Source organism: Pipistrellus hanaki (genome assembly GCF_964339955.1).
Source record: "Pipistrellus hanaki genome assembly, chromosome: 5".
Lineage (NCBI taxonomy): Eukaryota > Metazoa > Chordata > Mammalia > Chiroptera > Vespertilionidae > Pipistrellus > Pipistrellus hanaki.
This window is the reverse complement of record NC_140507.1, coordinates 79144109-79169490: the sequence shown is the minus strand read 5'-3', so window position 1 is coordinate 79169490 and position 25382 is coordinate 79144109. Positions and strand designations below refer to the sequence as shown.

Genomic DNA, 25382 nt, shown 5'->3' with positions numbered 1-25382 from the left:
CTCAGAACCATCTATCACCACGCAAAGTTATTACATTACTGACTCTATTCCCTCTACTGTACATGATTGCTTTGACCAACAGACACAACTTCTTAGAATAATTTTAGATTTACAAGAAAATTGAAAAGATAGTACAGGGAGTTCCCTTATCCACTCCACCCAACAATTTCCATTATTATTATTATTTTATTAATTTTTTTTTATTGATTTCAGAGAGGACGGGGGGGGGGGGGGAGAGAGGGAGAGAAACATCAATGATGAGGGAGAATCATGGATCAGCTGCCTCCTGCATGCCTCCCACTGGGAAGCAGTTCAGATAGAAGTCAATGAAGGAGGCTCAATTAACGGAACCACAGGGGCCAGGGCAACCATGTATTGACTGTTAACCCCCTCGTGCGGCTCTGTGCTTGCCTTTTAAAAATGGCAAGGAGCTTACAGAGAGGCGGGAGCTTTGGCCGCGATGTCAGCACCCTTGGAAAAGAAAAGCAGCACCAGCGTGCTGGATAAATCGGATAAATCGCTGCAGAGGACAGGAAAGAATAATATTAATTACAAGAGGAGCAGGTATGCGCTTTAATTTCCTGTGGGGTGAGCAGCGTCTATCCGTTGTTTGGAGAAGGAGGCCAGGCTCGGAGAGGGAGAGGGGCTGGCCCACGCACATCCAACTGGCCCAGGTTCCCGGACCCCCAGGGGAGCAGCGGGTCCCTGGGACTCCAGCACCCATGCCTCCCCGGGGCCCCCACCCTGGATGCGCCCACTCCAGGGGCGCCAGGAGCCAGTCTGGGCGCTCAGGGAGGTCCAGGTCTCCCCAGGCTGGGGAGGCAGCGGGAGGCTGGGGCTCGGAGGCGCGGCTCTGCGCTGGGGGCGGGGGCGGAGGCGGGAGAGCCACGCACCCCGCCCGCCCAGGATCCCCCTCCTTCGGTGCTGCTGCGGAGTCTGGGCTGGGCGCAGGGGAGGCGGGGGCATCCCTGAGGGGATCCCTTCCCCTCCCCCGGCCGCCCGGCGCCCCGGCGGGCACCCACGTGAGCGCACGCCCGGCGCGGATCCCACCGGCTGCACAGCGCATCCCGGCTCGGCACCGCGCCTCCGCCGCCCGGGTCCCCGCGCCCGCGCCGCGCCGTCCCCGGCGGGTCCAGCTGCCCAAGCTCGGCGCCTGGCGGGGCTCCGGCTCCTGCATCCGGGGCGCAGCGCGCAGGCCGAGGCGCCGCTCCAGACGCGGGTGAGTGCCGACACCACGGCCCGCGCCCAGGCGGGTTAGGGCCACCCTGGGGTCAGGCGGGTGGGGCGCCGTCCCTGGCCGCTCTTCCAGCGCCTCCCTGCCCCTGAGAGCCGCTGCCGCCGCTCACCTCCCGGTAGTCCTGCTGAATCTCCTCCCGTTAGTTACCTGTCCGGGTCTCCCTGCCCCCTCCCTGGTCCCCATCCCGTCCCTCTACCTGTGGCCTCTGTCCCTCTACCTGGGGCCTCTGTCCCTCTACCTGGGGCCTCTGTCCCTCTGCCTGTGGCCTCTGTCCCTCTACCTGTGGCCTCTGTCCCTCTACGTGGGGCCCCTGTTCCTCTACCTGTGGCCTCTGTCCATCAACCTGGGGCCTCTGTCCCTCTACCTGTGGCCTCTGTCCCTCTACCTGGGGCCTCTGTCCCTCTACCTGGGGCCTCTGTCCCTCTGCCTGTGGCCTCTGTCCCTCTACGTGGGGCCCCTGTTCCTCTACCTGTGGCCTCTGTCCATCAACCTGGGGCCTCTGTCCCTCTACCTGTGGCCTCTGTCTCTCTATCTGTGGCTTCGGCTCCTGGGCAGGTTCCAGCTCTGTGTCTGATGCCTTCACCTTCCCCGGGCTCTGTCCCTGGTCTGTTGGAGGATTTCCCCCCAACTCCACAGACCTGGTGGTGACCGAGACTGGTCACCACTGCAGGGAGGTGAGGTCCAAAGATGTGTGGGAGGCGGTGGTGGTGGTGGTGTGTGTGTGTGTGTGTGTGTGTGTGTGTGTGTGTGTGTGTTTGGGACAATTTATGAGTGGGGCTGCCGTCCCAAAGGAAGAGGTGTGTATGGCTGAATGTTTAAACGTGGGAACGAATGGGATGCCTGAAGTTTTTCCGTCTCGTGTCCCAAGTTGTGTGTGTGTGTGTGTGTGTGTGTGTGTGTAGAGATGGTTGGGCTGGCGCTGCATGTCTGGAGTGTCATTTGCAAAGGGGACTTGCCTTGGGCCGTGAAGGTGTGTGTGGGGTTGCAAGCTTGAGGAGGAATGTGGGGGGGTGTGGTGGGTGGTGTGCATGAATGTGGCACCTGTGCGCGCATGTATCCGTGTTGTGTACACATGGTATGACTGACGCTGCATTGAGTCTGAAGCTGTGCCTGAGGCTGTGTCTGAGCAGTTCTCTGTATGTGATTGTGTGTCTCTGTGTGAGGGTGTATGTGTCAGTTGCACACGAGAGGTGTGTGCGGTTGTGTGTCAAGTGTGTGTGTGTGTGGAGAGAGAGAGAGAGAGAGAGAGAGAGAGAGAGAGAGAGAGAGAAGTGTGTGATTTTCTTCTTCTCTTTCCCCTCACTCCTCCAGTTAGGCTGGCAGAGGGTTGAGGTAAAATGTATGGGAAGCCACCTTGCTTTGGCTACCATAGTTCGCTTCAGCTTTAGAGCATAAGAGACTTTCTTTTTTCCCCCTGGCTCCCAGGGCCACCAGCACATCTCATCGGAGCCTGGAGGTTGGGGGGACCAGTTGGGAGATGGATCCTTGAATCTCTGCAGAGACATTGGGGCATTAGAAGGGCCATTTCCCATGCAGGAAGCCTGAGAAACAGGGTTAAGGGAATACCTAGGACCAGGAGAGACTAGAAAAGAGAGAACTCAGGCTGAGGGGAGAAGCTCCCAGGCATCCAAGAGAGACTGAGAAAGGCCCAAGTGGAAGCCAAGGTCCTGGGAAAACCATTTCAAGTCAAGTATTGCCTGACGAGTGACGCAGACAGGACTGAGAAAAATGGGGAGGAAGACATTCTCCTGCTTCAGCATTTTTCTCTGTCCTCAACCATGAGCCTGTGGGGTTTCTACTTTATATGAACCACAGTTGGCATCTATTTCCTGCTCGCCATGCGCTGTTCTAAGCATCACCTGAACTGGGCCATCTAAACCACATAGAAGGAGACCGGTTCCTGCAAGGAGAGCAGGCTTTGAAATAAGAGCTCAGGGATGCTCTTCTACTAGGCCAGTGTTGAGCAAAGTTTTTCCTTAAAGGGCCAGAGAGACTGACTGTTTTGTAGCCCATATATTCTCCCTTCCAGTAACTCACCTCAGACATTATAGCACATAGATAATGCGTAAGAGATGAGTGGGGCTGTGTTCCAATAAAACTTTATTTACAGCAACAAGCAGGTGGCTGGATTTGGACCTCAGACTATGGATTTGCTCATGCCTGCTTTATGCCATACTTTTTTTTTTTTTTTTTTTTTTTTTTTTTTTTTTTTGTAAAGAAGAGAAAGGAAAGAGACAAAACTAGCTCTGGAATTGTGACAAGTTCAGATCTCAGCTGAACAGTCCCTTGGGACCATGGCAGCTTGGAGCTACCCCTGCTCAAAGACTGGAAACATACATCCTAGAGGAGAGGGAGGAATTACGAGTTTCCTGTGTTATGTGTGGTCCCACGTCTGGGATCTTTCACAGCAAGGTGAGAAGCAGCATCAATGGATCTGTTTGGAGCAGGCCAACTGGGGTTTGGCATTTGGGACTTGGAAAGGAGACCTGGAAAGCTGAGGCAGATGACCCATCCCTCAGATGTAGGAGGAAGCAAAGGAGGGCAAAGAAGACAGTGAGCTCAGAAATGTAGCTGCTCAGCCAATGGCAAGAAAAAAACAAGAAGTCCAGAGGCTTACCTGCTGGTGGGACTGAGACTTCCTACAGACTCCCAGCTCCAACCTGGATGTATTCAGGCAGTGGGAGTGGGGTGAGGAGACACAACCAAAGCTCTGATCCCTCAGAGACTAGCTGGGTGAGACCAAGTTTGCAGCAATCCCAGGCAAACCAAATCTGCAGAGTTCCGTAGTTTACTGCCTTCCTTTGGCTTAGAGAGTTTTTTATTTTTATTTTTTTTAATGTATTTATTGATTTCACAGAGGAAGGGAGAGGGAGAGATAGAAACATCAGTGATGAGAGAGAATAATCGATCGGCTGCCTCCTGCATACCCCACACTGGGGATTGAGCCCATAACCCAGGCATATGCCCTACCAGGGAATCAAACCATGGCCTCCTGGTTCATAGGTTGATGCTCAGCCACTGAGCCATGCCTGCCAGGCTTGGAGAGTTTTTTTCCCCCAACAGTGAGGTGAATCTGGTGTATCAGTCAGGAGACAAGCACACTGAAAAGAGTTTAAGACAAGGACTATTAACAAAGGTCTGAGCAGGGTTAAGGAAACCAGTAAGGCTGGTGTAGCACTCAGGGACCAGCATGAGTGGAGGTTCGCTGGGAGGGAGCAGGAGAGGGACCCAAGGAGAGTGGAGGCTGTAACAGAGGATGTAATTTTTAAAAATTGAAATATACTTGACAGATAACATTGAGAAAATTTAAGGTGTACAGCATGTTGTTTTGATATATTTGTGTATTATACTATGATTGCCATTATAGTGAGAATTAGAACCTGGATTGCATCAAGCACCCATGGGAAGAGGACAGTCTCTTCAACAAATGGTATTGGAAAAACAGGATGAACAAGTGCAGAACGGTGAAACTGGACCCCTGTCTTACGTCACTCACAAAAATCAAGTTGGAATCGAGACTTAAACATAAGACCTGAACCATAAAATTCCTAGGAGAGAACAGAGGAAAGAAGCTCCTTGATATTGGGCAATGACTTGTGGATATGACACCCAAAGTACAGGCAACAAAACAAATCAACAAGTGGGACTACATCAAACTTAAAAGCGGAACAGCAGAAGAAAGAATTAATAAAGCAAATTAACTTTTAACATCTTACAACAATCCTATCTAATAAAGAGGGGGTATGCTAATTAACCCTCACACCGCCACAAAAATGGCAGTGCTCACAGCCAAGGAGGGAATACACTAATTGACTATCCCGACCTCAAAGATGGCAGCCCAGTCCCCTCAGCCCTGCCGGGGCCCGGCCGTTTCACGTGCTTACCTCCAGATTCCCCCAATCCACGCAGCTGTCCAGGGCCGGCCCGAGGAGCAGGCAAGCTTCGGATGGCAGCTGCCTAGTCGCTCAGGGCCGCCCGAGTCTGCAGAATGGGAGAAAATTTTTTGCAAACCATATATTGGAAAATGGGTTCATATTTAAAATACATAAAGAACTCATACAACTCAATAACGAAAGAAACCTCCCAAGTCCAATTTACAAAAATGGGCAGAGGAACAGCATAGACATTATTTCAAAGAAGACATCTAGATGCCGATAGGCAGAGAGGATTATCTGATGGGAGCTGTGGCCTTAGATAGAGAAACGCAGCCACTGCCAAACAAAGGTGTGGCAGGGGGAACTGGGAGAACCAATGTTCCATCCCCTCCCCCTTCCATCCTCCTGTTGCCTTCCGCTGGCCTGACCCAGAGGGGAGCAAGTGGGCAAGGGAGCCTGGGCAATGCCATCTCTCGTGGTCAGCCTTTTACCTGGGAGTGAATCTAGAGGAGTAACAGAATTCCAGGACCCACTTTTTTTTTTTTTTTTTGCTGTAAAATCAGTATAGCTAAGGCTGCCTATCCTTCAGGAACTGGAGGCCCAGTGCCCAGGGTCCATGAAACTTTTAGGAACCTACAAAAATGTTTTCACTTCTTTAAAAATAAGAAGAAAGAATTAAACTTGGAGTCAAAGAAAATATCCTATATAATAAAAGCCTAGGTGGCATCACACCCTCAGGCGACACTCCAGTGTGATGTGGTCACAAGATGGCCGCCACAAGATGGCCACATGCACAGAGGAGGGGGCCCCGGTGGCTGCTCCGCACAGAGGGTTCCACTGCTCTATGCTGCGCGGAGGAGGCCAGTCCCAGAAGGAGGTGGGTTGTGATAGGGGAGGGCAGTTGTGGGCAATCAGGTCGGCAGGGGAGCATTTAGGCTTCAATCAGGCTGGCAAGGGAATGGTTAGGGGGCAATCAAGCTGGAAGGCAGAAGTGGTTAGGGGCAATTAGGCAGGCAGGCAGGCAGGTGAGCAGTTTGGAGCCAGCGGTCCCGGATTGTGAGAGGGACATCCCCCAAGGGGTCCCAGATTGGTGAGGGTGCAGGCCAGGTTGAGGGACACCCCCTCACCCCCTTTGTGCACGAATTTCATGGCCTCTAGTTTTAATATATAATAATATGAGGTGAAATTCACATAATAGAAAACCAACCATTTCCAAGTGGCTGTCAGTGGCATTTGGTACATTCGCAATGTTGTATAATCATTCTTTTTTGCCAAGTCGTGACCCTTGAACCCTAGGCAGAGTCCTAAGGTGTCCCAGCCGGGGCACATCCCAGCAGATACCCCTCCCCTGCTGTATGGATTCTCTTCGAGTATCTCACCAGCTTCCTCCACCCTGCCACCCACCAGCCTCTGCCCACATCCTACTCTGTCCTGTTCCTCACCAGGCCCAGGGCCCTCCGTTCCCCGCAGATAGACGATGAGCAGCCACGCCAACAGCCTGTTTCTGCGGGAGAGTGGCCAGCGACTTGGCAGGATGGGCTGGCTGCAGCGGCTGCAGGACAGCATGCAGCAGAGAGCACTGCGCACGCGCCTGCGCCTGCAGACCATGACCTGCGAGCACGTGCTGCGCTTCCTGCGCAGGAACGCCTTCATCCTGCTGACCATCAGCGCCGTGATCATAGGTGAGTGGGCTGGGAGGGCGGGGACTTTGGGGAAATTCCTTGCACGCACGTCTATTTATTCTACTGACTCATTCTCACCTGCACACATGCACGTCGTGTCCTACCAGTAACTGTTCGTGTGTAGAACACACACATAGTGCAAAAAACAGCTCTGTGCCCACACAACGTCATATGTATATGTATGTGTGCACACTTTCTGGATACAGATACACAAACATGAACACATCATTTTTATGCATGCACAGAACTTATATTTGCATAGACATAAACTCACACAGTTGTACACATACTGGAACTTGCATGCACATTCACACATGCACACACATTCCTCTGCATACACTTTGAGCTTAAATACACATACACTTCCATATTTGAGAGCTATATACATATAAGTCACACCTCTATACACACATGGGAAAACATGTGCATGGATCCACATATGTAGGTACAGACACATGCATAAATGAGTGTATGCTGTCACATATTTGTGCATGTGTGCAGATCTTTACACACAAATTTACACAGTATCAACATGGTAGCATAAATCCATTCATTTCTATAATTACACACACACACAAACACACAAACACTGCTTTTTTTCTCTCACCTCCATTGGCACACACCCTTCTTGGGATGGATGGCACCTGCTTGGGGCTGAGTGACCCAAACTCCACTCCCTAGGGGTCAGCCTGGCCTTTGGCCTACGCCCGTATCAGCTCACCTACCGCCAGATCAAGTACTTTTCTTTCCCCGGAGAGCTTCTCATGAGGATGCTGCAAATGCTGGTGCTGCCACTCATCGTCTCCAGCCTGGTCACAGGTGAGAGAGCCCAGGCCAGGGCTGGCCTCCAAGACCCACCCTGCAGCCCAAGCTTAAACCTGGAGCCAAAGTGGTGTCAAGCGTGGGACCACCTCCCTAATTTAGGACCTCAAACATGGAGTGTACACCTAGTCCAGAGTCCTTGGCCAAAGCCCAGATCCTGATCAGACCCAGGTTCTAGACCCCATCTTACCTATACCACTTATCTCAGTAAATTTTCCATACTTTTCACTGGAGATAAAATACCAGCATGCCAGGAGCTAAGTATCATGCAGAGGCGAAAGGAAGGCTGTGGTGGGAGAGTCAGGGAAGGTAGGGGGATATGGCATGGATGGTCAGGGGATGTGACATGGATCAGGTGTTTGAGGTAGAGGTGACAGGATGATGGGTGGGGGTGGGATGGACTATGCAGGGGTCAGTACATTTTTTTTTTTTCTGTAAAGGACCAAATAGTAAATATTTCTACTTTAGGGGCCATATGGCCTCCTTCATGACGACTCAATTTAGCCATGGTAGCACCAAAACAGGTGCAGATTAATATGTGAATAAATGGTTGTGGTTGTGTTCCAATAAAACTTTATTTACAAAAACAAGGAGTGGGCCAAATTTGGCCCTTGAGTGGTTGCTTGCCAATCTCCAGATTTTGTGATAGGCATGAAGTCAAATGCATGAAAAATGCTTTCTTGGGTTGGAAGCAGAGCACAAGATGGGGATATTTGCACAGGTCGTTTATTCAGGACTGCTCTCAAAGAAACCTGTGAGGAAGTGAGGGAAGAGGTTGAGGTGGGGAAAGAAACTAAGCAGAGATGTTCAGAAGACTGGCCTCTGGAGAGAGCTCTGGAGCATGGGCCACACCACAGAATTGTTCCTCCCAACTCTGGTCCCATTGGAGTCAAAAGAGCTGCATTTTTGAATTCTTGTACCAGACACTGATTGTAGGTCTGCCTTGGGGCCTTTCTGAGCACAATTCTCAGGGAATGGGGCAGCATGAACTGTTAGCAGCCAACACCCTGAGCAGCTGAAGGATAGGGGTATCAGCCTGGTAAAGGGTGTCTAGATAGGGCACCCAAAGCATCTACTACAGATAGTGTACCATGAGCTGGGTTGCAGGGAGGTGTCGCTGTGGGATGGAGAGTGGAACAAAAGTGAGGTTATAGTGCACCATAGGGGTAAATGGTGGCTGGGATGGGATTGAAAAGGATAGCTTGGAGTAAAGGGAAGCTTGATTAAGTGTTTCTTGGGTAAAGGATGGGGAGGAAGATGTATATGGAAAATAGAATGGGGCTTGAAGAATGCTGATATGGGTCAAAAATGATGGTATGGGTGCTGGGTGGATGCAGGAGGAAGGGATGCTTGGTGGAATGGTTGAGCCAGTTGTATGGGGAGAGAAGAGTGGCTGGATGGGAGAGTGGGTGGTGGGGTGTGAATGGAGATGCTTGGGGCTGTACCACCTGTTCTCCAGGTATGGCATCCCTGGATAACAAGGCAACAGGGCGGATGGGGATGCGGGCAGCTGTGTACTACATGGTGACTACAGTCATTGCGGTCTTCATCGGCATCCTCATGGTCACCATCATCCATCCTGGGAAGGGCTCCAAGGAGGGTCTGCACCGTGAGGGCCGGATTGAGACCATCCCTACAGCTGATGCCTTCATGGACCTGGTCAGGTGATGTCCTTTCTAATTTTGATGGGAATTCTGACCCTGTGTGCAACAATGTATATACTCAAGCAGAGACAAAGGGGACAGGCTGACCCAGCCTGAAAGTGCAACATCCAAGCTGAGCCTAGTTTTATTGATGTCCATATTCTGGCTTGGAGCTTTGCTCAAATTCTCTGAGAGCAGTTGACCCTTAGCTTAGGGAAGTTATATCTTGGGATAGGCTCAGGACAGATGATTTTTGCTGTTCCCAAGATCTGTTGGAGGGTGAATGATTCTCTTAGAACAGCAAAATTTTGCCAGCCCAATTAAGGTTAGCCATAGTTCTACCCTAGCCACGGACTTGAGGGGAGGTGAAGGAGTGCAGGAGCTGTATGATTTATTTTATTCTTTTTTGAGGCCTCACTGGCACATGTATATGAATTGAAATCCCTGTATATGAATAGGTTCCTACTATAGGATTTATTTTAGACAGATCTGAGATGGATTTGACGTTCATCTGTATGCCTTAGCAGCTATGTAGCTTTGGGTAACTTACATAAAATATTTTGGTCTCTCTGTGTGTGTAAAATGGGGACAGCAATAGCACTTACTTTTAGGGATATTGTTTAAATCAGAACATATAGATAAGGCACTTAGCTTACTTAGCTTGGTCTAGAGTAAGTGTTCAAATGTTGGCTGCCATTATTACTGTTGCCTTTGCTATTATTATTACTATTATCATCCTAGATGCCATTCTAACAGCTAATCTCTTTCTTTTATTTGATTTTTTCTGCAGAAATATGTTTCCGCCCAACCTTGTGGAGGCCTGCTTCAAACAGGTCAGGGGAAAAAACACACAAAAAAACAAAAACAAAAACAAAACCCAAACAGGTCAGGGAAAAGTACAGTTTGATCAAGGAGGCTTGGAGGGTGGTGGGAGCTTGCTGCTGAGTGAACAGACCAGGGATCAGAGGTGGGAAGACAGGCCTGACAGAGCAATGGTCATTGGCATGATGCTCAAGGGAGGGTTAGAGAGAAGGATGTAGGCTAAGGGCTTCCTGGGGATGGTACTAGAGGAGGAACCAAGGCTTTTGACTGGAGACAGGCCCCCAAATCTGAGCATTGCCCAGAGAGCTTGTGAGAAATGCAGACTCTACTCATTCTTTGATGATCTGGTCATTCACTCTCTCATTCTTCTACTCATTCACTCATTCTTCTATGCATTGATCAAATCCATTCATTCATCAGATCTATTGAATAAGGCTCTCCAGGCTGTGAGAATCAGGAATTGGTGTTTGAAAGACATTTCTTCAGGTAATTCTGATGCATCCATTGAATCGAATTTGGCCTCAAATCTATCCATATTTCAGTTCAAGACACAGTACAGCACGAGGTTGGTAACCAGGACCGTTGTGAGGCCAGAGAATGGATCTGAACAGAGTGCCTCCATGCCTCCTTCATCTTCAATGGAGAACGGAACCAGCATCCTGGAAAATGTCACACGAGCCTTGGGCACCCTGCAGGAGGTGCTGACCTTTGAGGAGGTTGTGCCTGTGCCTGGCTCATCCAATGGCATCAATGCCCTGGGCCTTGTGGTCTTCTCCGTGGCCTTTGGGCTGGTCATTGGTGGCATGAAACACAAGGGCCGAGTCCTGCGGGACTTCTTCGACAGCCTCAATGAGGCTATTATGAGGCTGGTGGGCATCATTATCTGGTGAGTGCTGGACTGAGATAGGGTGAGTAGTGATGTCACAGGGAAGGATGGAGCCAGGGATGGGAAGTCAGTCAGTGGGGCAGCTGATGACTGGGTCATGAGGACCATTTGGTCAAAATCATTTATATGTGCTTTGGTTAATTCACTTTCTCATTTACTCACTTATTTATTCACTCTTTTCTGCAATGATTTATTCACTCATTTACTTCTGTATTCACCTGTGCATTCGTTAATTCACTCACTGATACATCCATTCATTAACTCATTCATAATCAATTAATTTACTTACTTATTCAGTCATTTATTCATTTGGACCCACTTATTCATCTCTCAGATATTTCCTGTATTCATTGATCCATTCACTTAACACACGCATTTGTTCACTCTCCCTCTCATTCATGTCTCATTTACAAATTTTTTTACTCAGTTATCCACTCATTAATTATTCCTTAATTGATGTATGTATAATTTATTCTTTAAATCCCTTCACACCTTCACTAATTTATTCTTTCTTTTAAAAAAAATATATTTTATTGATTTTTTTATAGAGAGGAAGTGAGAGGGATAGAGAGTTAGAAACATTAATGAGAGAGAAACATCAATCAGCTGCCTCCTGCACACCCCCTACTGGAGATGTGCTCAAAACCAAGGTACATGCCCTTGACCAGAATCGAACCTGGGACCCTTGAGTCTGCAGGCCGATGCTCTATCCACTGAGCTCAACTGGTTAGGGCTTCTCTTCTTTTCTTTTTCTTTTAAAAAATATTTTATTGATTTTTTACAGAGAGGAAGGGAGAGAGGGAGAGAGTTAGAAACATCTATGAGAGAGAAACATCCATCAGCTGCCTCCTGCACACCCCCTACCGGGGATGTGCCCACAACCAAAATACATGTCCTTGACCGGAATCAAACCCGGGATCCTTAAGCCCACAGACTGACACTCTATCCACTGACTCAAACCGGTTAGGGAACCAATTTCTTCTCTTATTTAGCGACATTTCCCAGGCTAACATTGTCTTGAATTCTGGAACAAAGATGCATTAGTTCTTATCCTCAAAGAGCATAAAAGTCTTGGGAGAGACAAACACATACTAGATCAATGTAATACAAGGTGGAAGGTTTATAAGTAATGAGACGTTAAAAAGTGTGAACATGGAAAAGGAAGCCAATGGAGGGATATGCAGTAAACTCTTTCTGGGGAGGTGAAGAGGGAGTGATGAAGAAGGTCACCTATTAGCTGGGCCTTGAGAGGTGAGTAGGAATCCAACAGGACAGAAAGAGGGAAGAGGTACTTCAAGCAGAGGGAAGATACCATGAAAAGCTGAAAAAACCTGAGTTGTTTGGAGCATGGTGAGGTGTTCAGGAAGGCAAGAGCATACTATAATTAGGGAGTTGTGGTGAAAGATGTTAACAAGGCTCCCTGGTTCCAAATCAAGGAAGATTTAGTATATCATCCTAAATAATTTTAAAGTTGTGTAGGGGGTTAGAGGCCAATTTAAGAACTTGGAAAAGCAGCTGAGGGGGAAGGGAGAGGGGGCTTATCAATGATAAGCAAGAAAATTGATGAGTATTGAAGGCTCAATTGAATTGAGAACCATGAGTGGTGTCCTTGGCATGGTTGGATGAAATATCCAAATATGCCAGGTGACTGAGTACAGAAGGAAAGAAGTGATATATAATTGATTCAGAGTTAGGAATTTTGCAGAGGATGAGCTGGAAGGATGGAGGTGAGAAAGTTGGGAAAGGAGTTTGCAGAGTAATCATAGAGCTGGGTGTAGACTTGGAGATAAATCAACCATTGACCAGGGCTAACCCTGAGACCAGCTTGAGTTTGTCTGGAGAAGATCCTGCATCCTCATTCTCATTACTCAGCTTCAGTTTTATGATTTCTGACCCAAGTTATTGAACCAAATTCCCGAGAGTTCCTCACCTCTTCCAAGACATCCACCATGACAGTGGCAAACCATAGATTTCCATTTCCAAAGAGAGAGGAATAGCAATTGAAGCCCAGTGATGGGTGAATGATGGCATCACTGGTAGGCACACACAAGACTAAGCAATGGGTTAGTGTGTGGGGAAAACAGGTGAGCCATTGAAGAACCCACTTATGCCTCCTCTGCTCTCCTTTTCACTCACTGTCCCAGCCAGTTGGTCTTCTTTCTGCTCCTCCAATACTCCCAGCTCATGCTCATCTCAGGGTCTTTGCACTATGCCTGCAATGCTTCCCCCTCAGAGATTTAGGCATCAGCTTAAATCTCACCTCTTCAGAGAAGCTCTTTCTGACCTCTCGCATTTAAGCAGCCCCAGTCAATGACTGTCTTTTGCAGTTATCACCACCTGAAGTTCTTTTATTTTTTTATTATTATTTAAAAAATATTTTATTGATTTTGTACAGAGAGGAAGGGAGAGAGATAGAGAGTTAGAAACATAGATGAGAGAGAGTCATCGATCAGCTGCCTCTTGCCCACCCCCTACTGGGGATATGCCTGCAACCAAGGTACATGCCCTTAACTGGAATCGAACCCGGGACCCTTCAGTCCCCAAGCCAACACTCTATCCATTGAGCCAAACCGGTTTCGGCACCACCTGAAGTTCTTTTAATTACATGTTTCCATATGTACTGCATAATTTCCTCATTTGAATGTAAGCACCACGAGGGCAGGGGCTATGTGACTGCAACATAATAGGTGCTCAATAGATATTTATGGAGTGAATGAATAAACAGATGATTTGATGAGATATTTGAAATGTCTGTGGGAAATTCAGGTGAAATAGCTCAGGGCTAGGAAATGAGTGAGAATATGCACTTATAGGCAAGAGAATGGGGGCATGGAAGTGAAAGATGTAGAACAAAGAGTGGAGGGCAGTGAATAGGGAAGTTAGAAGGCCAGAGCTAGGGATTGTCTGGGCAATGTTTCAAGAAAGAGTCATGAAGAAAGTAATTTTGGGAAGGGGGACTTGAATAGGGGTGAGGATGAAGGAGAGACCTTATAAGATTGCATGCCATGGAGTTGTAGGAACTTTTCTGCTATCTGAGATTGACCTGTAAGTGAGCAGGAAGAGCAGGTAGGACATGTTTGTGGGTAGTGTTGAGTGCTGAATGCTGGGTACTGTCTTGATCTAGGGTTTTATAGGGGCAAAGCCTTGGGGATGCCAGCTCTGGGCTTGTAGGAGAAGTCATGAGGGAGCCCTGATTGGTGTCTGGTTTGGCCCAGGTACGCACCTGTGGGAATCCTGTTCCTGATTGCTGGGAAGATCCTAGAGATGGAAGACATGGCCGTTCTGGGGGGTCAGCTGGGCATGTACACCCTGACTGTAATTGTGGGCTTGTTTCTCCATGCTGGTGGTGTTCTGCCTCTCATCTACTTCCTCATTACCCACCGGAATCCCTTCCCCTTCATCGGGGGCATGCTGCAGGCCCTTATCACCGCCATGGGCACGTCTTCCAGGTATGACCTTGTCTCCCAACACTGGTACACTTCCTAGGTTTATTTGTCTTTCATGGGCTCTTCTAGGGTACCTGCCCTCCCCCTGCTGCAGAGCATCTTCTGAGTTGTTCAGTAATGTCAGGGGTCCCTGAAGGTGGCTTATCTGGGCACTGTTTTTGTCCTGGGCTGACTCTCCTGACCCCTTTTATCCTTTCCTATGTCTCTATTTTATGTGGAGGAGAACCAGCTGCTACTTAAAAACAATAACAACATATATATAATTGATTTCAGAGAAGAAGGGAGAGGGAGAGGGAGAGAAAGAGGAAGGGAGAGAGAAAGAAACATCAATGATAAGAGAATCATTGATTGGCTGCCTCCTACATGCCCCCTAGTGGGGATTGAGCTTGCAACCTAGCAGGTGCCCTTGACTGGAATCGAACCTGGGGCCCTTCAGTTCTCAGGCCGAGCCAAACCAGCTAGGGCTAGCTGCCACTTTTGAGATTAGGATGAGGGCTCCAACATGCCCCATGTTCCCAGTCATTTTCTAGCTCAGAGAGTCTCACTGTCTTTGAGATGGTGCCTGGAAGCTCTCTTGCTTCCTTCTCTCTCTCTCTCTCTCTCTCTCTCTCTCTCTCTCTCTCTCTCTCTCTTGGGAGGTGGGGTGGGGATGGAGTTTCAGGTGGTTAATAAAGAGCTACCCTTTCCCTCATCCAAATTCAAAATAATTTGAGATGTATCACAAACACCAACCAGATGGAAGAAAAATATCTTTTTATTTTATTTTATTTTATTTTTTTATTGCCCATAATGCTGATTGGTGAATGTGCCTTTTGATCTGTGGCCAAGTAGCACTGATGCCACTATACCTCAGAATTGAACTCACCTGAGGCAGAGCTAGGGCTTGTCTAGGCAATGTCTAGGGAAAGAGTTCTGAAGAGAGTAATTTTTTTGGGGGGTGGATAGAACTTAAATGGGGCTGGACACCCAAATGCAGAGGCCTCTCTGTGTTCAGGTTTCTCATTGCATGACATAAAGCTGACCAGATGGGGCACATGTTTTGTGGACAGGCTGATTACAAATGAGATGCCCACTTTTTTGACAAAACTCACCAATCAGTTAAGTCACTCTTCCTCCTCTAGGGAGTGGTAGAGGGAGAGAGACCGAGAGGATTAGGATAGCTGAGGTCACTCCCTGACCAAACACGAGGAGTGAGGACTGGTGGTCCTTTATTTACCAGTTTCTTAGCCCTGAGAAGAGGAAAGCCAGAGTACCTTTAGTCCTCCTTTTCTGTGGGTCGATAGAATAGAGTGAACTAGAGGCATGAACTAGTGTAGTAATTATCCTTAAGCTATTGGCTTTAACTGGGACAAGGAACCTTCAGCCGGGAGGACACCATTGCTGTGTGCTCCCTGTGTTGTGAGGAGTCCCTCTTCTGCATGCAGTTATCAGCCTCTGAAATGTTAGACCCCTGCCATCTGCCCCTGGCTCTGGCTTCCACCTGGCTTTCCAGTGTTCTCAAGGGGAACCCTCCTTTGGCCTATTGCTGCTCCAGCCCCGCACCACCATCCCCTGCTCTCAGCCCCTGGGGCTCTCTCTCCCAGCTCTGCGACACTGCCCATTACCTTCCGCTGCCTGGAGGAGGCCCTGGGTGTGGACCGCCGCATCACCAGGTTCGTGCTGCCTGTGGGGGCCACTGTCAACATGGACGGCACTGCCCTCTATGAGGCTCTGGCAGCCATCTTCATTGCCCAAGTCAACAACTACGAGCTCAACCTGGGCCAGATCACAACTATCAGGTGAGATACTCTTTGTGGGACCTGCCAGCAGTTGAGACTTAAGAAGTCATTAGCGTGGCTAGGGGAGGAGGCAGCTCAAGGTCAAGGGAGGCCTTGGGTGCTAGCAGGAAGATGTGGGTAGAGGCTAGTTACCCATGCCAGATGAAGTTCAAGATAAGACTGCAACCCAAGGCTGTCAGGAGCTAGCTAGCTGTTTCAATCAAATCTCCTCTCACATGCTATTGTGGGAGACCCTTTGTCTAATATTTTCCATATGGCTGAGGTTCTTGTTATAAATATGGATTCCTGGGTGCTATCTCTCAGAAGTTCTAACTTAATCACTATAAAAATAGTGCAAGTGCTATCGCTTCCTTCAGGTCTATGCTCCAATCTCACCTTTTCGAGGAAGCATAATTTGAATACCCTACTTAAAACTGCATGTTATGCACTTCCTTAGGCCGAACCATTTCTCCATGGCACAATCTGTTTTAGTAAATATTTTACTTATTCATTTGCTTATTGCCCGCGTCCCCTACTAGATTGTAGCTCTGTTTGGGCAAAGCTTCTCTTCTATGGGAATTTCTACCAGTTACATAGCACATGGTGGATGCTCAATAAATATGGTTGAACTAGTTAATTTGTTGAATAAGAGAGAAACATCAATGAGCTGCCTCCTGCACACCCCCTACCGGGGATGTGTCTGCAACCAACGTACATGCCCTTGACTGGAATCGAACCTGGGACTTTTCAATCTGCAGGCCGACGCTCTATTTACTGAGCCAAACCAGTTTCGGCTTTAGCTTTAGAAATTCTTAGCACCCCATACCAGGCAATCAGAGTTGATGTAGGGGCTAAAATCTAGCTTACTCTTGATCCAGTCAGACTTGTACCTGATGTTGGGCCACTATCTCTTTTATTTTCCATGGGTTCTACCTTTTAGTTTTTCAAAACCACATGTAATTTTCTTTTACTCACTCAGCATCATAGACAATTTCTTCTTTTGGTTCTAAACTTGGCCCCTCTTCCAGAGTTCCATTCCTGGCATTTGTACCAACCTACCTATTTCCAATAGGGAATTCAACCTCCTGGTTCATGGCTGCTGTCCGGGTGATTCTTCTGCCCTCTTCCAGCCCACAAGGCAGTTCATTTAAAAACCTCCTCTTGCATCTACAATATGAGTTGTCTAAATGTTCAAAAGCCCGTCTTAGATGGACTTCCAACCAGATCCCAACATAGGATGAGAAGACCTACCTGTACTGGCACTCCATGAATCACACTGGATTTGCCTTTTATTTGGGGGACTTTAATTTAAAATGCTCTGGGGAACTCACCTCTTTCCTTCTGCATAGTCTTTCTCACAATCTTTGTCATCTCTCCCCTTTCATTTCCTGCTTCCCTGTGTTCTCTCTCCATTCGCAGTATCACTGCGACGGCGGCCAGTGTTGGGGCTGCTGGCATTCCTCAGGCGGGTCTGGTCACCATGGTCATTGTGCTCACATCAGTCGGCCTGCCCACTGAAGACATCACGCTGATCATAGCTGTGGACTGGTTCCTGTGAGTGTCCTTCAGACCCTGCTGCTATCTCTCCTCGAACCCCTGGTTTCCACTCAGGATCCACCAACCTTAGCAAGGACACGAAGGTCTAAAATTTTAGAGTGAAAGGGGGACCTTAGGGAATACGCCTAACCATGGCCTGTGGATCCCAAAGTCTATAGAATTAACCTTGGGAATTAGGGCAAAAAGGAGATAAGTGATGGAGGTTTTACCCATCAACCAGAAAGGCCCCCTTTTTACATGTTTTATGTAGAAGTCACAGAAGGGGATCTGTGGGACAGAGCTGGAATGCAAATATATTTTTTAAAAGTCTCAGCTTTATTTTATTTTTTATTTTTTTTTAAATTTCCTTATTGATTAAGGTATCACATATTTGTCCTCAACCCCCCATTCCAACCCCCCACCCCTCCCCACTTATTCCCCTACCCCTCTATTGTTCTTGACCACTGGTTAGGCTCATAAGTTCTTTGGTTGATCTCTCCCTTTTATCCTCACCCTCCCTTTGAGGTCCACCAATCTGACCCATGGCTCCTTATCTCTGGGTCTGTTCTTGTTCATCAGTCTATGTTGTTCACCATTTCCCTAGATGAGTGAGATCATGTCCTATTGGAAATATACTTATAAGAATAAAAAATGAGACAAGCAATAATGGTTATGCTGAAAGGCAAATGAATCAGTCTGTAGTGAGTTTCTTTCTGGGCCAACAGTTCTTTTGAGACCCAATTTCAATGTCAAACAGTTCCTTATGTGTACATGTCAGCAATAATATTTCAGTTCTGGATGGTGGACAAATGGTGGTAATGCAGGTCCGACTCTCTCTGTTTTGGTCCTGGGCAACCTGTAGTGATACACAGCTGCTCATTGCTATTATGGCAAGGTGTTGTCAGCGTCTTCATAGGAGGTTTACATAAAATAAGTCTGGACTTCCTCATTCTGTATGCTGTTCAGCTCACAACTCCTAATTTTCTATATTGAATGTTTAAAAAAAATTGGTTTGCTGAGATCAAATGTGAGCATATCAGAGCTGACCTTAATTACTCATTCCTCTCCGTTCTCTTTCTGTTAGGAGGGGAACTGAGGACAGAGAGGGGAGGCAACCTGCTTAGTCTGGAATTGGATTGGAATGTGAACCTCCAAACTCGCAGACATAGGGAACCCCCTCTGCTGTATTATCTCCCCTCTGGTGCCCTTCCAGCCTTAATGGAAGTTAATGGTTAATGCTTTCTCCTCTCCCTTCCCCAGGGATCGACTTCGCACAATGACCAATGTGCTGGGGGACGCCATTGGAGCAGCAGTCATTGAGCATTTGTCTCAGCGTGAGCTAGATCTGCAGGAAGCTGAGCTCACCCTCCCCAGCCTGGGGAAGCCCTACAAGTCACTCATGACTCAAGAGAAGGGGGCATCCAGGGCACGGGGTGGCAATGAGAGTGCCATGTAAGGGGTGTCTTGGGAAAGACCCACTGCCTGGATGACCCACACCCTGAACACATATTCTGTCTGACGTGTTTGGGGGAAACTAAGATAAAGGAACAAGAATGAAAGGATGTCCACAGTCTTCATTTCTCTCTGAGCTTATACTGAGAACTTGAGGGAGGGTGGGCAAAGGTGGAAATTGGAAATGGTTTTCCTGGGGTTGTGGGTATAGGAAGCTTCAGGTTCATAAGGTGAGGGGTCATCTCATGTTCCTTATTTTCTTAAGGAGCAGTGTAACTGAAGGAGGTAAAGGGAAATCACTATTTTTTAAAATAATAAAACAATATCCATGGCCTCTGTGTTGGGAGCTCCCCAAGACCACTTTCAGGTTCCATGATTGGTTCAAAGGACTTACAAAACTTAGAAAAGCTTAGATGCTCACATTTCTGGTTTATTGTAGTGAAAGGACACAGATTAAAATCAGCAAAGGCAAGAAACATATGGGGCAGGGTCCAGGGGACATCATATATGAGCTTCCAGTTCTCCCTTCTTAGTGGAATTGCATGGCTGTCACTTTTTCTGACACCAACAATGCATGACAACACATAAAGTGTTGCCAGCTGGGGCATCTCACCTGACCCTTGGTGTCCAGGTTTTTTATTAGGAGTTTGTTGTATAGGTGTGAAGTGACTGCTGATCTTAATTACTCATTCTTCAGTTCCCCCAGAGATAAAAGGAATACAGCATTGTCCAGTGAACAAAACCAGGCATTTGTTGTACATTACACTGCCAGCATAGACTACCTGGCATAGCTCAAGACTACAAGCATACAAAGACACTTGAAAAAAAAATTTTTTTTTTCCCATAGTCAGTTTGGCTCAGTGGAGAGAGCGTCAGTCAGCCTGCAGACTGAAGGTTCCTGGGTTCAATTCTGGTCAAGGGCACATACCTTGGTTGTAGGCTCCTCCTTAGCCCAGGCCCTACTTGGGACAGGTGCAGGAGGCAACCAATCCATGAGTTTCTCTCACACCACTATTTCTCTGTCTTTCCCTCTCTCTTCCACTTGTTCGAAAAATCAATGGAAAAATATCCTCATGTAAGGATGAAGATAAATAAATAAATAAGTAAAAACCCCATTTTCTTATGATTTAAAAATAATGTAATAGTTAAAAAATATTTTTACTGATTTCAGAGAGGAAGGGATAGGGAGAGAGGGATAGAAACATTAATGATGAGAGAGAATTATGGATCAGCTGCCTTCTGTATGCCCTCTATTGGGATTAAGTTTGTAATCCAGACATGTGCCCTGACCAGGAATCAAACCATGACCTTCTGGTTCATAGGTCAATCTCAATTACCAGGCAGGCCAAAGGCACTTTTATCAGGCAATATATCCCAAGGGCTCAAAGGTCACCTCTCAGGAACCAATGACGATTCAATCTTTGAGCACCCCTAGCCCTCTGACTTAATCTTTTATTTCATACAATCCTCAGTTGAGAATAGAGAAAGCAGCTTCCAATGGGGATGAATAACTACAACTCTTGATTTCTGAGAGCAATTGGCCTAGACACCCCACCCCCATGCTAGTGTCAGTGGGCTCTGTGTCTCCTAACTACACAAGAGTGGCTATTGGCCTCTTAGCATTATTTTCCTGCGGTCTAGTAAACCAGGTGGGACATTACCTGGGGTCTTGATAAAGGTATGGGGAAAACACATATGAAGTAAACAGAGAGTAAAACGATTCTACCTATCAGGTAACTCAACTCCATGATCCTTTTGTCCAGGAAACATGACATTCATTTTTTTTCTAAGTGAAATGAAGCTTCACTTAAGCACCTATCCTTTCCAAGGGATATTCAAGCACAGGTATGTTTTGGAATGCCCCCACCCCAATTTTTAGGATCCTAAGAGAACCATTGGACATAAACAATTGAGAGAACTTGGAAGAGAATTCTAGAATTCTTTAATCTATTTGTAGTTACCATGGAGATATTTATGGTCAGAGATGAGAAACAATTCATGCAAAGGCAAAAGCCTCTTCTGCTTATTGTTAACAAAAGTCCCCAATCTGAGGTGTGGACAAGAGAGATGTTAGTTGGGTGAACAGTTTGCAAATAAGGGAAATGCAGCCTCTGGTGGAAATTGAAAGTGTGTCTGCTGAGGCAAAGGGAGTCTGCCTTTTACAGAGAAAGTTCCCGCCCTGGTTTCTAATTGGCTCATTTTTTTGGTGAATGAGGAATCAAATGGGCACAGTTTGATTGGTCCAATTAGCACTATCCTGATTGGTCAGCATCATGTGATCTGATTGATCATCATGGAGCTGCTCTGATTGGTCAGTTTAGATGCAAATGAAAATGTTACTGTGTAGTTGCAAGATAAGGCAGGTTTCGGCCCATGGATTGAAAGATGATACCAGGGACTCTCTTAAGGGTAGACTCAGATGGCAGGAACATGGTGCAGGGGAGGCTGCTAGACTCTGGTTATGAATTTGTGCCCAGTTCACCACAAGGAGACCTTCTCGAGGCTTACACTGTAAAACATCCTACTCCACATTTGACCCTGGGGAACTCTGCCTGGGATCCCAGGCTCAAAGCAGACATCCAGCCTCTGGCCTTACACCACCCCATGGTCAGTGGTCTGTGTTTCCAGTGTGCTCCTTGTAGGAGCAGGGTATACTACTTTGCTAGAGCCACATGACGAAGTACCACAGACTGGGAGGCTTAAATAACAGAAATGAATTTTCTTATACTTTTGGAGGCTGAAACACTGAGATCAAGTTGTCAGCAGGACTGGCTTCTGTTGAGGCTTCTCTCCTTAGCTGGTAGATGGCTTTCTTCTCTTTGCATGTTCATAAGATCAACGGATTTTTACACATTGATTTCATATTCTGCAACTTGGCTGGATTTCACATCACCTCAGAAATCATCTCTGAGAATGAGTTTGCAGGGCACTTGCTTCCAAACTAGGTGCACATCACATCACTTCTGATTTTAAAAGCCAGAGACATTTTTTGAGAGCTCTATTTTGTCTTCTTGGTTAGTTGACATTAATTCCAATTTAACTCTGATAACATTGACAAACGCTTATCAAAAGCAATGTCAGCCAAAGCTGGTTTGGCTCAGTGGTAGAGCGTCGGTCTGTGGACTGAAAGGTCCTGGGTTCGATTCCAGTCAAGGGCATGTGCGTTGGTTGTGGGCACATCCCCAGTAGGGGGTGTGCGGGAGGCAGCTGGTCGATGTTTCTCTCTCATCGACGTTTCTAGCTCTCTATTTCTCTCCCTTCCTCTCTGTAAAAAATCAATAAAATATATATATTTAAAAAAAAAAAAAAGCAATGTCAGAGGAAAAAGGGTTATCAATGCCTCCTTCAATCTTTCAATGAAGATAATCTTAACAGTTGAAAAAATTAAAAAAACTCTTACATTTCACTTTTGGAAATCTAGATGGTAGGCTGCAAAGAGACACATGGGCACATGACAGGTGAATTGAAATGAGGCTTTCTTAACGAGTTACCTGGGAACCAAGAGAACCTAGACATCACATCTGGAGATTAATGCAGCTGCCCTAGGAGGGATCCTGGCTCAACAGGCAGCGCCCTGGGAATAAGCCAAGCTCTATGTCCACCTCCATAATCCTGAATTCCTGTGACCAAAGCAGGGCACAGAGTCTCCATATAGGAGATTCAATATGAGACTTAATATTTTTAAAAAATTCAAACCAGCCCAAACCAGTTTGGCTCAGTGGTAGAGCATTGGTCTGCGGACTGAAAGGTCCCAGGTTCGATTCTGGTCAAGGGCATGTACCTGGGTTGCGGGCACATCCCCGGTAGGGGGTGTGTAAGAGGCAGCTGATCGATGACTCTCTCTCATCAATGTTTCTAGCTCTCTATCTCTCTCCCTTCCTCTCTGTGAAAAATCAATAAAATATATTAAAAAAAAAATCCAAACCATTACTTAAGATAACTGAGAAAACACCAGGCTTTCTTTACATAAAGTTAAAATGACTAGTTGTAAAGTTAAAACGAGAATCCAAGATAAGACCTGAAGGAAAACAGTGAGAGAACAAAGAAGACCCAAGGAAAGTTTTGATTTAAAACATATAAATTTAAGAAAATGGCCTGGCCTATGTCCTCAGTGATTGAGTGTTGACCTAGGAACCAAGAGGTCGCTGGATCGATTCCCAGTCAGGGCACACTGTCTGGATTTTGGGGTTTCTCCCCAGTAGGGGGCGTACAGGAGGCAGCAGATGGATGTTTCTCTCTCATCCAATAAAAATTTCTCTATTGCTTTCTAAAAAATCAATGAAACATATTAAAAAAAAAAGAAAATGAAAAATATTGGATAAAAGAAGCCAGGATTTCTGGTCCTCAGTATTGTGTGCTCAGCTACTCACCGGAGTCCTATAACTGTGTTATCCCTGACAGTTATTTCCAATAAAGAGTCCCCCCAGGGCCCTCTTCATGTCCCTGTTCCTCAGACTGTAGATGAAGGGGTTCAGCATGGGGGTGACCATGGTGTACATCACCGAGGGCACCAAACTTGTCCTAGAGGATGAAGTGGCTGCAGAACTGAGGTAGACCCCCAGACCTGTGCCATAGAACAATGAGACCACTGACAGGTGGGACCCACAGGTGGAGAAAGCTTTGTACCTGCCGCCAGCTGAGGAAATCCTCAGGATGGAGGACAGAATCTGAGCATAAGAAAAGAGGATCCCAGAGAGGGGGAAAACGGCTAGGACAACAGTCACAAAATATACCACCATGTTATTGATGAAGGTGTCAGAACAGGTGAGTTTCAGGACTTCCGGGAGATCACAGAACACGTGTGGGATTTCAATTTTTGTGCAGAAGGACAGTCTCAAGGTGGTCAAAGTTTCAAGCAGGGAGCCTGTAACACTGATGCACCAGGACCCCAGAGCCAGCAGTCCACAGAACCGAGGGCTCATGATGACAGTGTAGTGTAAGGGGTGACAGATGGCCACAAAGCGGTCATAGGCCATGATGGTTAGGAGCAAATTGTCCAGGCATCCAAACACAATGAAAAAAAATATCTGGGTGATGCAGCCTTCATAGGTGATGACTTTGCTCTGTGTCTGGATGTTCCACAGCATCTTTGGGACGGTGGTGGAGGTGAAACAGATGTCTACCAAGGACAGGTTGCAGAGGAAGAAGTACATGGGTGTGTGGAGGTGGGAGTTGGAGCTGATGGCCAAAATGATGAGCAGGTTCCCGGTAAACGTGACCAAATACATGGACAGAAACAGCCCAAAGAGGAGAGGCTGCAGGTCCGGCTTCGCTGAGAATCCCAGGAGGAGAAAGTTTCTGACTTTTGTTTGGTTTCCTCTTTCCATAGAGCCACTGGGTTTCTTTTCCAGAAGGAGGAAAAGGAAAAAAAAAAAGGCAACACAAATTTTACTTCAAATAAGAAATCCTTGGGATGATAAAAATATCCTTAATCCAAACCCAGGAAAATCATAGTCATTCATCTTAGGTAATGAGTGGTTGGCTGTCTTTGCTGGCAAATTGTGGTTGCTGTTGTTACCTGGGAAAATGCCTGTCTCTAGGTGCAGTGGTTCTCAAGTTGCGGGCCCTGACCAGCATCACGTGGTAAGGTGTTAGGGATGCACATTTTGGGGCTCACCTGACCTATTGAATCAGATACGTTGGGTGTGGAGCCAGTGTCTGTGCTTTAACATGCCCTCTCAGGAACGCTGATGCTCGAAGTCGAGGGCTACTTCTTGAGCAGTGGTTACCCGCATCCCTAAGCAGTCATCCCATTCCCAGTGTCTCTGGCGCTTTTTGCTCAGTACTTGTAGGAAAGGGGATTTTCCTAACTCTGGAAGGCAGACCTTCCAGTCACTAAGAGGTTCTTTTATTGTGGTGTGGTTTCTTTATATTAGATTTTCTGGACCTTGGGTTCTCCTTCTGCTAACAAAAATAATAAGCCATGTTATTATTAATCACAGTTTACATTTCATGTATATCACTGGTGTTCCTAGATAAAATAAAAAACAGAGTGTCTGAATATAACCTCCTAATGCTTCTAAGCATTCAGTTTGTTTTCCACAAGAGTTTATCTTTTCTTTTTAGCTTTATTGAGGTATAAGATTTATAAAAATTTGTACCTATTGAATGTATGCCATATATCTTGATAAGTTTAAACATATGCATACAACCATGATACCAACACCACAATCAAGGTAATAAACATAACCATCACCTTAAGAAAAGTTCAAGTATTCTCTCTC

At 46.9% G+C, this 25382-nt stretch overlaps 2 protein-coding genes across 2 annotated transcripts; one reads left to right on the top strand and one right to left on the bottom strand.

Moving 5' to 3' along the window:
* Positions 1 to 872: 872 nt before the first annotated feature.
* Positions 873 to 19268, top strand: SLC1A6 (solute carrier family 1 member 6). Its single transcript, XM_084885950.1, has 10 exons — positions 873 to 1219; positions 6558 to 6794; positions 7476 to 7613; positions 9076 to 9280; positions 10050 to 10092; positions 10624 to 10967; positions 14183 to 14416; positions 15997 to 16191; positions 17590 to 17724; positions 18967 to 19268. The coding sequence occupies exons 2-10, from the start codon at positions 6590 to 6592 to the stop codon at positions 19160 to 19162; spliced, it is 1695 nt and encodes a 564-aa protein (XP_084742076.1). The 5' UTR covers positions 873 to 1219; positions 6558 to 6589; the 3' UTR covers positions 19163 to 19268.
* A 3941-nt stretch (positions 19269 to 23209) lies between these two features.
* Positions 23210 to 24671, bottom strand: LOC311623648 (olfactory receptor 7C2-like). The gene has a single exon (XM_084886020.1). The coding sequence runs from the start codon at positions 24483 to 24485 to the stop codon at positions 23547 to 23549; it is 939 nt and encodes a 312-aa protein (XP_084742146.1). The 5' UTR covers positions 24486 to 24671; the 3' UTR covers positions 23210 to 23546.
* Positions 24672 to 25382: the final 711 nt, after the last annotated feature.